This window comes from Ornithorhynchus anatinus, chromosome 19 (assembly GCF_004115215.2).
Source record: "Ornithorhynchus anatinus isolate Pmale09 chromosome 19, mOrnAna1.pri.v4, whole genome shotgun sequence".
Lineage (NCBI taxonomy): Eukaryota > Metazoa > Chordata > Mammalia > Monotremata > Ornithorhynchidae > Ornithorhynchus > Ornithorhynchus anatinus.
In genome coordinates this window covers 5,809,486-5,822,942 of record NC_041746.1, presented here as the reverse complement: position 1 = coordinate 5,822,942, position 13,457 = coordinate 5,809,486, and the positions used below count along the sequence as shown (strand labels likewise).

At 42.0% G+C, this 13,457-nt stretch overlaps 1 protein-coding gene across 12 annotated transcripts in view; it reads right to left on the bottom strand.

Moving 5' to 3' along the window:
• Positions 1–13,457, bottom strand: part of ENAH (ENAH actin regulator) — a 111,170-nt gene that overhangs the window by 64,303 nt on the left and 33,410 nt on the right. For all 12 annotated transcript variants that reach the window (XM_029047266.2, XM_029047267.2, XM_029047268.2 and 9 more), the window contains exons 2-3: positions 2,203–2,368; positions 1,432–1,609 (exon numbers count right to left, since the gene is read on the bottom strand). In XM_029047266.2, the coding sequence (XP_028903099.1) occupies positions 1,432–1,609; positions 2,203–2,368 (344 nt within the window). The remainder of the gene's footprint in view (positions 1–1,431; positions 1,610–2,202; positions 2,369–13,457) is intronic.

The window sequence follows — 13,457 nt, the reverse complement described above, 5'->3', positions numbered from 1 at the left end:
ATAGCGTCTTTCACTGAAAACGCTGAAACGGCTCTAAATTTAGGCATGTAAATACAGATATGAAACAAAAATATGCTTAAGTGACAATGAGATGAACAGATTACAAATATAAACTTATAATTTAGGCTTAAACTGATTTTCGGGGAAGCAGTGAGGCCTACAGGAAACAGAGGGAGACAGAGTCACGAGACCCATGGCTGAGTCCCAAGTTCAACACTGTCTCTGGCCTGCTGTAACACCTCGAACAAGTCACTTTACTTCCTTGGGCCTTTGTTCCCCCCATGCAAAAAGGGGATAAAACTGATGGCAAACCCCATCTTGGGCTGGAACTGTGTCATATTTCATAAACTTGTACCTACCCCAGTACCTAGCAGTTAGCAAACTATTAATGCCAGAATCATTATTGCAAAGGTGCAGGCAAGTCTGAAAGTGAAATATCTTTACTTGACTGCATTTGGGCACAAGAAAGCAAACTGACATGCAGGGAGCAAAGCCTAGAGTGTCAAGTCAGTGAGAATGCTTGCCCTTGACCAAATGCCGGCTTTGTTAATGCACAAAAACATCAATCCCTAATTTTTAGTTGTAAAAAACAGAGAGAAAGTTTATATGTGAGCCATCGAACTGAATGGTTTTTGAAATGCCTGTTTCTCAGGCGTATCAGTGATTCCTGCAGCTCTGAGAACAAACTTTCTTGGATTTAAGTTGTCCATCATTTGTGGACTGTTCAAAAACACATTTCCAGTGGAAAGAACTTTTTTCCATGGGTCAGAATGCCATCGTTTAGAGGACACTAGATATAAGACCTAACAATCCTAGGTCCCAACTTATGGGACTGTACGCATTAGGAAACTTCATACTTTGCTAAATGTAGACTGAACAATACAAACGAAAATTACTTCTGATCTTTCCATTACATTTTGTTGGGGTCGAAGTGGAATCTAAATGGAAAAATGAAAAAAAAACTTTTCAAATGGAAAAGCACTTGAGGCTCAAGTTAGTGAAATGAACTTCTACTGTTTTCATGAAGGTAGGTGGAGAAAAGAGGCAGAGCTTCAGCACCAGGATAGATTCCCATTTACCTAGTGGAAAGTCTGTCTGAAAGCTAGGAGAGGAACTAGATAATCCTTTAAGGTCTTTTCCAGTTCTTTAACTCAGTGAAACACATGGTCATTGAACAAAATTTAAGAAAAACATGGTAATAAGCTAAAATAATAATGGCCAGATACATTTTATATGATGGAGAGGAACTGTACCAGAGTCAAATACCAACATTTTTCAAATACCAAAAATTTCACCCTAAATGACTTTAAAAATCAAAGACTCTTTGTTCTGATAGGTCTAGAAACAAAGGCTGGAATATAAGTTCCACTTACATTCAGTTTAGTTCTATGAGTAAAAATGTATACCTATGTATTTATATTAAAGGCTTACCGGTTTCCTGTGAATTTAACACCTCTAAAGCATGCATCATGGCACTTGCGAAGACATTGGCATCCTCTTTGCTGCCAAAATTGAGACCATACACTTGTCTAGCATCTCGCCACTGGTGAAAGGTCTGGGTAGCTTGATTGTACTTCAATCCCTTAGGAATGGCACAATTTATCACCACCTAAAAAGATAATATTGCTTTTATGAAGTCAAAGCTTTTCCTGATGTTAATTCACTCAACATGATTTTAAGAGCTGTCTGTTTTTAATACTGCATTTAGCAGACTGTATGGTATTTCATTTCCCAAACTATGCAGAAATCCTTTCTAGGCTAATTTGCCAATCAATACCAGTCAACATAATTCTTGAACCTTGAAACTCTTCTACATTCACTCAGTTCTCCTATAACATCAGGGTCACGTTCTTGATGAACACTGGGTTAAAGAAAATTCGCACTGCATTATGCATGTTTTGACCAATACCCCATGCATGCACATAGCTATTCTTCCTATATCACCATCTGTTCTAGAGAAACAGAAGAACATTCCCCCACAGTATTCTAGCCAAAACACATAGAGAAAACACACACTACGGAGGAGCTGATTTCATTCTTCAACTGAAAGGTTCTCAACCACTGAAAGCAAATGAGCTTCCCACAATACTCTCCCAAATCCAATTTTTTTTTCCATAGCTATAATGGAAAATGACAATGACAATTTCTTAAGTCCAAATTCACTAGAGATTATTTTCAAAGGGAGGCATCCAAAAACTTTACCTGATGATCTTGAATCTTTCTGCCCACAACTCTGAATGTGTTGTTGCCTGTATGGTGATATATGTGAACTCTGCTAAATCCGGTTGAGCCACCAGCCGGCACCCATTTCTTATTGGCATCATCATAGACCATCACTGCAGCTCGTGCTTGGCAGATACTCTGTTCACTGTACAAAGAAAAAAACTTAATATTTAGATTCAGACATGACATGAATTAATGTGGTGAGGGACAAAGAGACGAAGCAGTGGGGCCTCGTATAAAGGGTATTATCTGGGAGTCAAAAGACCTGGGTTCTAATCCTACCTCTGCCACTTATCTGCTGTGTTACCTTGGGTAAGTCCCTTAACTTCTCTGTGCTTCAGTTCCCTCACCTACAAAATGAGAATTCGATACCCCTTCTCCTTAGGTTTTGAGCCCCGTGTTGGACCTGATTATCTTGTATAATAATAATAATAATGTTGGTATTTGTTAAGCGCTTACTATGTGCAGATCACTGTTCTAAGCGCTGGGGTAAACACAGGGGAATCAGGTTGTCCCACGTGGGGCTCACAGTCTTAATCCCCATTTTACAGATGAGGGAACTGAGGCACAGAGAAGTTAAGTGACTTGCCCACAGTCACACAGCTGACAAGTGGCAGAGCTGGGATTCGAACTCATGAGCCCTGACTCCAAAGCCCGTGCTCTTTCCACTGCGCCATGCTGCTTCCTATATATAACACAGCAGTATATATATGTATAACATATATATGTTATATGTATATAACACAGCAGTTTAGTACAGTACTTGGCACATAGTAAAAACCTAAGAAATGCCATTATTGTTATTACATAATGCAGTTTACCACACAGGTAAACTTCATACACAGTACACTGAACATTTCTTTCCCCCTACCCTTAAAATGGAAAATTAGGAGCTATGGTCTCCAGGAATTAATTTTCCTGACAAAATCACTCCAAGCACTCTGTCAGCGCTTAGAACAGTGTTTGACATATAATATGTGCTTAACAAATAGCATTATAATAATACGGGGTGGAGGGAGGGACAGACACCTGCCTCCAGGACATCTCCACCTGGATGTCTGCCCGCCACCTAAAACTCAACATGAGCAAAACTGAACTCCTCATCTTCCCTCCCAAGCCCGGTCCTCTCCCAGACTTCCCTATCACCGTGGATGGTACGACCATCCTTCCCGTCTCTCAGGCCCGCAACCTGGGCGTCATATGTGACTCGTCTCTCTCGTTCACCCCACACATCTGATCCGTTACCAAGACCTGCCGGTCTCACCTTTACAATATCGCCAAGATCCGCCCTTTCCTCTCCACCCAAACGGCTACCTTACTGCTACAAGCTCTCGTTATATCCCGACTAGACTAGTGTGTCAGCCTTCTCTCTGACCTCCCTTCCTCCTCTCTCGCCCCGCTCCAGTCTATTCTTCACTCCACTGCCCGGCTAATCTTCCTGCAGAAACGTTCTGGGCATGTCACTCCCCTTCTTAAACACCTCCAGTGGCTGCCTATCAACCTCCGCTCAAAACAAAAACTCCTCACTCTGGGCTTCAAGGCTCTCCATCACCTTGCCCCTTCCTACCTCTCCTCCCTTCTCACTTTCTACTGCCCACCCTGCACACTCCGCTCCTCTGCTGCCCACCTCCTCACCATCCCTCGGTCTCGCCTAACCCGCCGTCGACTCCCGGGCCACGTCCTCCCGCGGTCTTGGAATGCCCTCCCTCCTCACCTCCGACAATCTAATTCTCTTCCTCTCTTCAAATTCCTACTTAAAGCTCACCTCCTCCAAGAGGCCTTCCCAGACTGAGCTCCCCCCTTTTTCCCTCTGCTCCCTCTACCCCCCCCTTCACCTCTCCGCAGCTAAACCCTCTTCTCCCCCCTTTCCCTCTCCTCCCTCTCTCCCGTCCCAACCCCTCAGCACTGTACTCGTCCGCTCAACTGTATATATCATCACCCTATTTATTTTGTTTAATGAGATGTACATCACCCTGATGCTATTTGCCATTGTTTTTATGAGATGCTCTTCTCCTCGACTCTATTTATTGCCATTGTTTTTGTCTGCCTGTCTCCCCCGATTAGACTGTAAGCCCGTCAAAGGGCAGGGACTGTCTCTATCTGTTGCCAATTTGCACATTCCAAGCGCTTAGTACAGTGCTCTGCACATAGTAAGCGCTCAATAAATACTATTGAATGAATGAATGAATGAATGACACAAAAATGACAACTGATTAAAAATTATGTATCAGCAGTATGTGGACATTTCTTTCACCCTTTACTATCTAATCCTGTAAAATGTAAATCCACAACACTGCAAAATTTATAAGATCTTCCCTGCTCCACGCAGGATAAGGGCTTGGGTTTCATGATGGCAAGAAGGACTTAGGTTCTTTGAAGACCAGGCCCTCAAATCTCTAAAGAATTCTGGCCCAGATTTCAACTGATGTTCAATATCAAGTGCATCAAATCAACCAGTCATATTTATTGAGCACTTACTGTGGGCAGAGCATCATACTAAGCAAAACCCACATGCCACTGGTTGTGTGCTACTAGCTTATAGATTGTAAATTTGATATGGACAGAGAACACGTCTGCTAATTCTGTTGCACTGTACTCTCCCCAGCACTTAGTAGGGTGCTCTGCACATAGTAAGCTCTCAGGAAAAATGACTGATTGATAGATTAGGTTATATGTGGCCCAAGGAGGATGGCCAGGCAGCAGAGAGGAAGCAGGTCGGGGCCTGTAGCCAAAAATGACCCTGTCCCACTTCCACCGGACGACTTGTACTTCAGGCTATAAGATCTGCAGCAACCATGGCAGCCCGAGACTACCTTCCAAGGTTGCTCATCATTTTTCCAGGAATTCATTAGTAGTTAGCAGCTTTTTTTTTTAAAGTGTGACCCACATACAAGAGTAAAAGCCCATAAGCAGCCTATTGACAGGGATAAATGTGATATGCCTGCTCTATATGGAATTTGCCAGCTTATTTTGACAAAACATTTTAATTAGGCATTTTAGTAACAACTCTTACATCAACAATTTTTTTAAAAGCTACATAAAACAGAAGTTTTTCGGCTACAAGGCATTTCCAAGTGAGTCTGAACTCCTGCCATAAGGTTCACAGATAATTGCAAAAGGAATGGCATCTAAGTGATCAAAACTGTGCTTGTGCAAACAATAAAGTATGGCTTATTTTGAGCAAGCATACACAAGTTTTGTTTAGATGTTATAACTTTTAAAAACAACCCTCTTTGCTTTTACTAATAACTGGGTTATTTTTTTAAGGACTAGAGTTGATAAAATAGAAACAGGTTGGACACCATGTCTGTCCCACATGGGATGCATTTGATTTCCCTTTTACAGATGAGGAAACTGGGGCACCCGAACATTAAGTGATTTGCCTGAAGTCACACACAGCAGGTCAAGTGGTAGAGCCTGGATTAGAACCCAGATCCTCTCTGACTCCCACTGGGCTATGCTCTTTCTACGAAGCCATACTGCTCCCTAAGAAGGATTAGACTCTATGAAGAATAAAGACTTTGCATTTAAACAACCAGAAAGCTCTTATTTTGCTCTGCTCCTCTAGTGCCAATTTACTCACTGTGCCCCAATCTTGTCTATCTCACCACTAACCCCTTTCCCACATCTTCTCCCTAGCCTAGAACTACCTCCCTCTCCATATACTAAAGACCACCACTCTCCACCTTCAATGTATTAAGGTTAATTAAGGTCAAGAGGCCTTCTCCAGTTAAACCCTCTTTTCTGGGTCAACTATGCATATGGATCTCTGGACATGTGATACTCACCTCACCCCCAACCCCAGTATTTACTCACTGTAAAAAGATGTTTCTGTATGTCTCCTCCCATTAGCGTGTAAATTCCTTTTGGCCCGAAGGTGCCACTTCTTTATTCTGTACTTCCCAAGTGCCTAGGACCATTCACTACCCGCAAATGGGCACTCAGTTAATTCTACTACCAGGATTTTCCAAGGTTTTATTCTATCCCCCTATGATGCTCTCAACAAAACTTGGGAGAGATGTTCCAAGATATATAACAATTAGAGCTTGAAAAAAATACTGCAGTGTAATGCTTTAAGTTAAATTGAAGCCTGGCTAAAAGTGTCCTAATATCCCAGTCAAATGCTGCTCCCACCTCCATTAAAGGGAATTTAAGATAATTGCCACCTTAATTCAACAGCTGACACTGACACACTATCATTAATCAAAATCTAGTCCCTGGGAGACAATCCAATGTAAGTACAGTCTGGCTGTACCAATTAATAAAAGATTAAGAAAACCTCATTTCTTTCTCAGAAATGCTTTGCAATCTATTTTTTTTTCTTTTTGCCTTTATCACAATTCAATCCTAGGGAAAAAAAGGCACAGATGCAATTACATCCTTATTTCATAGCACTGTGATTACCAAGTTTCACACATTATAAAATGAGATATTAAAAGTAAAATTTCATTACTTGAAAAGTAATAATCATGTTCCCATAGAACAGATGTGTAGTACTTCTTTTAATAATAAAAGGTAGCATTCCAAAATTTTATTATAATACTAATATAGAACATTTTCCACAAGGCAGAACATTCCTCTAGAGAATGCAAAACTTTTTTTTTACAATCATTAATTGCCCTCAACATTAATGGAATTGTATCAATAATCTAAAACTTCAAGGACATCTAAATGGAATAATCACAAACCCTTCAGCTTTTGGAGCTAATGAATGGTGACTTATCTGAAGTACACCCTTGGAGAAAGTTTACAGATACAAACATTTGTGTTTGGATGCAACAGTTTCTCCAATGCCCTTTTTTGAACTGATAAAAAGTAACTTTATAAATTGCATTACAAAGCAAAGATGCACATTTTAAAAGATGAGAAAATCAAAAGGTGAGAGAGGCACAAGGGGACTTAAATCCCCTTCACCAGGCTACAGGAACTTGAAATGAACTTCAAAAATGGGCACAGAGTGGGCTGCCAGTCCCATTCCCTTTACGGGAGGGTCTGGAACATCCAGCTTTGGTCCCACGGGTCGAGTGCAGTGCTCTTCACATAGTAAGTGCTCAATAAATACTATTGAATGAAATGCTAAATACTATTGAATGAGTGCCTCCAATTCATGGCTGTGTAATCTCTGGGTGACCGCTGCCTCTGGAGTTGGCCCAGGAGCAAATGGGGCAAGTTGGCCCAAGACAGACCAGTTTACGTAGGTTCATCATTCGCAAGAAGCAGTATGGTGTAGTGGCTAGAGCATGGGCCTGGGAGTCAGGAGGTCATGGGTTCTAATCCCAGCTCCTCTACTACTCTGCTGTGTGGCCTTGGGCAAGCCATTTCACTTTTCGGTGCCTCAGTTACCTGTTAATGTGAAGAATGTGAGCCCTGTGCGGGACAGGGACTGTGTCCAACCCGATTTGCTTGTACCCACGCCGGCACTTAATACAGTGCCTGGCACATAGTAAATGCTTAATGAATGCCATAATTAGTATTTTAATCCAGGTCAGAACTGTCACTTATCTGCCCCGGGTAGATGCGGTGTCCGGTACCGGGGACCCCAATTATAGGCAGCTCCAAATGTGCACATCCAGCTGGGGCAGTCCCAGACCTGGAAGCCTAGTGGTTACAAGGCAACTGGGCTTTTTCCCCCTGCTTCATTTTTCTCCCTCTACTCCTCTCTATATTATCCCCAGTCACAGATGCAGGCACAGCTCAGCTGACTCTTGAAGATTTAATTTTAAAAAGTGTCATCTAGACCTTAAAATGGGAAAGACCTTGCAATTTCAGGGTGGTCCACCCAAAAGAGACTGAGCACTTTATATTGGGTGCCTCCTAAATATGCAATCGAGCCCCCTCACTGAACTTTGTCTAATTCCCATCTAGGTACTCTCAGCATTTAGTAGAGTGTGGTGCAGTCAGTGAGCACCTTAAACTAACATTACTGCTATAGGGCTAATTCTGTTAAGCTGTTTTTCATTGCCTTCAAGTTTTAAGTCTAGAAGGTTGCTGTCTTTACCTTTACCTCCATGAAAGGAGTCTAGTGTCATGTTCCCCCGTCCATCCCTCACCCTTTCCTTTCCATTCTGATAACCATGGTGATAAAAACTCTGTCCCAGTTTGGCTGTCCCTACTTCACGTATTCATCAGAGTACAGCACTCCCCAGTTACTGTTTTAAAAAGGGAAGCACTGGGCCATGCTCTAATTCTACTGGGCCCTTTTCTATTTTCCTTTCATTCTAAATTATATTTTCCAGTTAAAGATCTTAAAAGACCCAAAACAAACACCTATGATTTGGGGTTTACAATTTACAAAACAGCAGAGATGTGAACCATAATGCAGCATTTTTATAACTTACAAGAGTGAACCGCATAAAATACAGATTCCTCCATACAGTCCAACAGCATAATTTGATAACACATTTTAATAAGTGTAACCTTTTAGAAATAGGTTGAAAAAATAAAAATAGCCTTACAGATTGCATTTTCGCCCATCAATTCATTCCTCCCTTCACTCGTCAGTTTTTCGAGGCATCTCCATTCACTTTCTCCACTCTAAATGCCTCTGATGCTAATGTGATCATTGCTACTCAAATTATGTTAATTTACAAAAGTATGGTGGTGAGAGGTATGGAAAAGAACTTGCCTGTTTATTATTTTCAATGACTTGCTTTAATTAGTCCGACACCCACTCTGCGGCAAACATTTTACTGCAAAGGTGCTTATTTTATTACATTTACTTCCATGTCATAAAAATACTAAACATTGCCTTGGTGTGGGGAGCAGATGAAAAAAGGCCTGAAAGAGATGACTTCCAATACTGCAACAGTATTTATTAAGCACGTCCTCACAAACAGTCCAGAGATATGAGTTTGAAGACGTACAGTACAAATCTCCAGAAAATAAATTATTTTATAACCTAAATGAGTTGCAGTCACTCCCCACATGCCAGTAACAAACTACAAAAAAAATATGTTCAGTCTGCAGTCTGAGTGCTATTGGACCAGTAGTTTTTCTATTGTTCCTGTCTTTTATTGCCACCAACTTGCCAGATTCTCAAATAACAATACTGCATTACAGCTATTGTTCTTTAACAATAATCATTAAGGATAAGATTGCACTGCAGGGCAGCCCTTATGTTGACTTGGGTCTTTATACTGACTAAACAGCACAACTGAAATTTAATAAAGCTGATAAGAATTCAGGTAATCGGATTTGGGCTACAGCAAACTCCATTCCCCGTCTCATAATCCAACTACATCCTTTCCATTTTGCAAAGAACAATTTTTAAAATCTATCTCCTCCATGAAATTTTCCTTCACTCTCCTGCTCTACCCCTACAATTACAACCCAGCCCAAAGTTCTCCCACCACTGGAGCTCTGTGGGGCAACAGAGAACCCCTGTGGTCAACTGGCCAGTTTAATAATGTTGGTATTTGTTAAGCGCTTACTATGTGCTGAGCACTGTTTTAAGCGCTGGGGTAGACACAGGGGAATCAGGTCATCCCATGTGGGGCTCACAGTCTTCATCCCCATTTTACAGATGAGGTAAGTGAGGCACAGAGAAGTGACTTGCCCACAGTCACACAGCTGACAAGTGGCAGAGCTGGGATTCGAACCCATGACCTCTGACTCCAAAGCCCATGCTCTTTGCACTGAGACACGCTGCAGTTTGTGGACAGTAGAAAGCAGCCCTGCAACCATGAGCTCCAAGAAGTTGTGCCTCAATCCAGCAAGAAGGCCTACTCAGAATGCTGCACAAATAACGAAAATAACAATGATGTTTGTTAAGTTCTCACGATTACGTTATATTGTACTCACCCAAGCACTTCATACAGTGTTCTCCACCCAGTAAGCACTCCAGATCTACCAGTGATTGACTGACTGATTCACTCATCCTCTCCCCTCTCCCCCAGTAAGGATTTCTTTAGGATAGTTGCATGGTGGCCATTTTCCGCTCCTTGATTTCAGTGCTGAGCCATTTTCACCTCATTTGGGTGCATCACTTTGGTCCCCTTCTTTTTCAAACAGCTCATTCTGGTGCTCTGGCTGATCCCACCTCTCAAGAAGCCCCTGGTTCCTCTCAGAGCTGTCATACTAAATGCTTCCAACATCCTCAGAATTAAAAATACCCCAGTCAGACTAATTTTAACCCTGGTGAGATGGGAATAGGGCCAAGCCTATAAAGGACCATGCTAGATCTGATGCTCAGAGTTCAACCCTCCAGGATTCTGAGCTTCCAACTACTGAATGCTATAAATACACAGGTGACTAATAAAGAGGCCGCTCCATGATAATGAACCAAGGCAGAGAGTGGTGCAGAGAAGGGAAGAGATTACTGAAAAGCTACAACTAGTGAATTATATATCATTAATATTTATTGAGCATCCACAGATCGCTGCTTTCTAAGGACTCATATGAATGAAAAAAGAGGGCAACTGCTAAAAATGAAACCCAACTGTAATGTTTAATAGTTTTCAAGGCTGAATACTCCAGGTTTGAAGTGCTCCAAAAATTTGCAAGATATTTTTGTCTTGCTATTTTAATGTTGCATAAATTCATTGTTCTGTATCAAAAAAAACCTCTTAAAATCCTCAGTTGTTATTATGGCATTTTAAGCACTCACTACGTGTCAAGCACTGTTGTAAGCACTGGAGATGTGCAAGTCAATCAGATCAGACATCCCCACATGAGGCTCACAGTTTAAATAGGGAGAACAGGCTTTGAATCTCCATTTTATAGACGAGGAAACTGAGGCACATGGAAGTGACTTGCCCAAGGTTAAACAGCAGATAAGTGGTGGAGCCAGTATTAGAACCCAGGTTTTTTGACTCCTAGGCCTGTGCTATTCACCACACAGCTCTGCTCCTTTTATGTTGGTTTTACACCATTTCCACACATTCCCACAACAAGTCTGAGGAAAACTAACAGCTTAAAAGCAATGTCCCAATTTCTAATTAGGTAAATCAGTCATCCTGAAAGAATGCAACTGTTTCTTAAAATAAACACTGTCGTTAGCTCAACTCTGTACTATAACTTTTCCTTCCTGACCCCAATAAGCACCTCTAAAAAAAAACTTCAAAGTTTTCAAATATTTAATGCATTTTTATATGTTTCCCCTCAGATTTTGTAGCACATTTGCCTTAAAGTCTCAAAATTTAAACTGAATGCCACACAAATGGTGACCAGCATTAGGAAGCCAGATCTTGATATAGATTTGAGACCACATTTTTGCACAACTCATATACATGATGCAATATGGAAAAGAACTGAAGTTTGGGAGGTTTTACTTAATCTGTCCCATCAAATTTAACTACTGCTTTGAAGTAATGCCCTGCATACTTTTTTTCTTTTCCGACTTCTAGCTGAAGCAGAGCCCTCTGATGCATGACTGACTCCAAGATGTTTTAGTTAACTAGGATCTAGGCATTTCCTCTTCCTCTGCTCAAAACCATGTGAGTATGTGAAAGCAATCCTGATTTCTGGGCACAGCCAAAAGTCCAGCTCATCCCTAGAGCCTCTATTAAGCTCCATAGCCGAGTCAGGGAAGGTAGGATTTTCAGCCTGGGCTCTGAGTCCAAAGGGAATTCTAACCCTATGCCTCACTCCCAACCCCACACTGAGCTCTCTGGCTAGTAGGAGAGGTAGTAGTAACAGTATTTAAGCGTCTACTGTGTGCAGGGAACATGGAAAAAATACAAGTTTGAGAATTTCACAGACCCTAGCTGCCAAACGACATGTAATCTAAAAATGGGGGAGTGGGAGGTGGGGGGCTGCTGGCAACAGACACATAAATCACTAAGAACTCCAAAATATTAAAAAAAGGAAATGGATCAATAATAAACATTAAAAACAAAAAGGCCTGTATGTTACTGCCATTAGAGTTGCAAAAGTGAAGGCACCTAATGGCTCAGAATCTCAGTCACAGTAACCACTGAGCTACAGCAGTGGAAAGAGCTCGGGCTTGGGAGTCAGAGGTCATGGGTTCAAATCCCAGCTCTGCCACTTGTCAGCTATATGACCGTGGGCAAGTCACAACTTCTCTGTACCTCAGTTACCTCATCTGAAAAATGGGGATTAACTGTGAGCCTCACGCGGGACAACCTGACTACCCTGTATCTATCTCAGCGCTTAGAACAGAGCTCTGCACATAGTAAGCGCTTAACAAATACCAACATTATTATTACAGCCTTCCCCTACATCCTTAATTTGTGGCCTCCACTTCTCACACCCTGCGGGCACAGGGGAGTCGGAAGCATGGCCTGGATGGCAGTGTGATCTAATGGAAAGAGGCGGGACCCGCAGTCAGATGACCCAGGTTTTATTTGCAGCTTTGTCATCTGCCTGCTGCATGACCTTGGGCCAGTCACTTTTACACCTGTCCCTCTCAGTTTTGCCATATGTAAAATGGAAGAGGATATATCTACTCCCACCTCCCTTTTACACTGTGAATGCTATGTGGGACTGAGACTATGCCTAATCTGATTATCTTGTATCTACCCAAACACTTGGCACAGTGTTTGCCACAGAGTAAGCACTTAATTATTATGGAATGGAGGGGGTGCAGCAGGGTTCCAGAAGATAAAGCTTGGTGGATGGCGGGGGGGAGGGGGAGGCACCTATAGCTGCTCCCTTGGGTCCTTCCTATAGGTAGAGGGCAAAGGCCAGGCCAAATAGAAGAGCTTCGGGCAGGGATGCAAAGAGCCAATTAAGAAGTGGGATTGCTACTTGGGCTCAATTTCTTCCTTCCATTGGGCTCCAAGAGGCAGAAGAGGCTAGTTAGAGCTGCAATCTACCCCAGAGAGGTTGCTGATTTTATATTTCTTCAAACTTTGGTTTAAAGGTCCCTTCTCTCATGAAATCTTTTCACCCAAATCCATCCCATCTGTTTAGTCACAACCACTCAAATAAGTCCTAACCACAACCTTCTTCTACTTTTCATACCTTCCAACTTGAAGGAAAAGAAGGCGGGAGAGCAGAGGACAGGAAAGAAGAAAGGTGACCATGAATAGCGCTGCTCACTGCTTAGTCCCTGGAAAGTTCTCTTTAAGTTAGAGAAAAGGTTGCCGCTTTAAGGGGACAGCTTAAAATAACCTCGGTAAAAATAGTGCACATATTACAGGGAATTAAGTGAGCACCCTATAATCAAAATCCTTTTTTAGGCACCTAGCCCCCCAATCCAGTGGTGAATACAAAGGAAGCCAGAAGACTACGGTATAGTTTGCCGTGCTTTTACTACCAATTTGTACAAATTT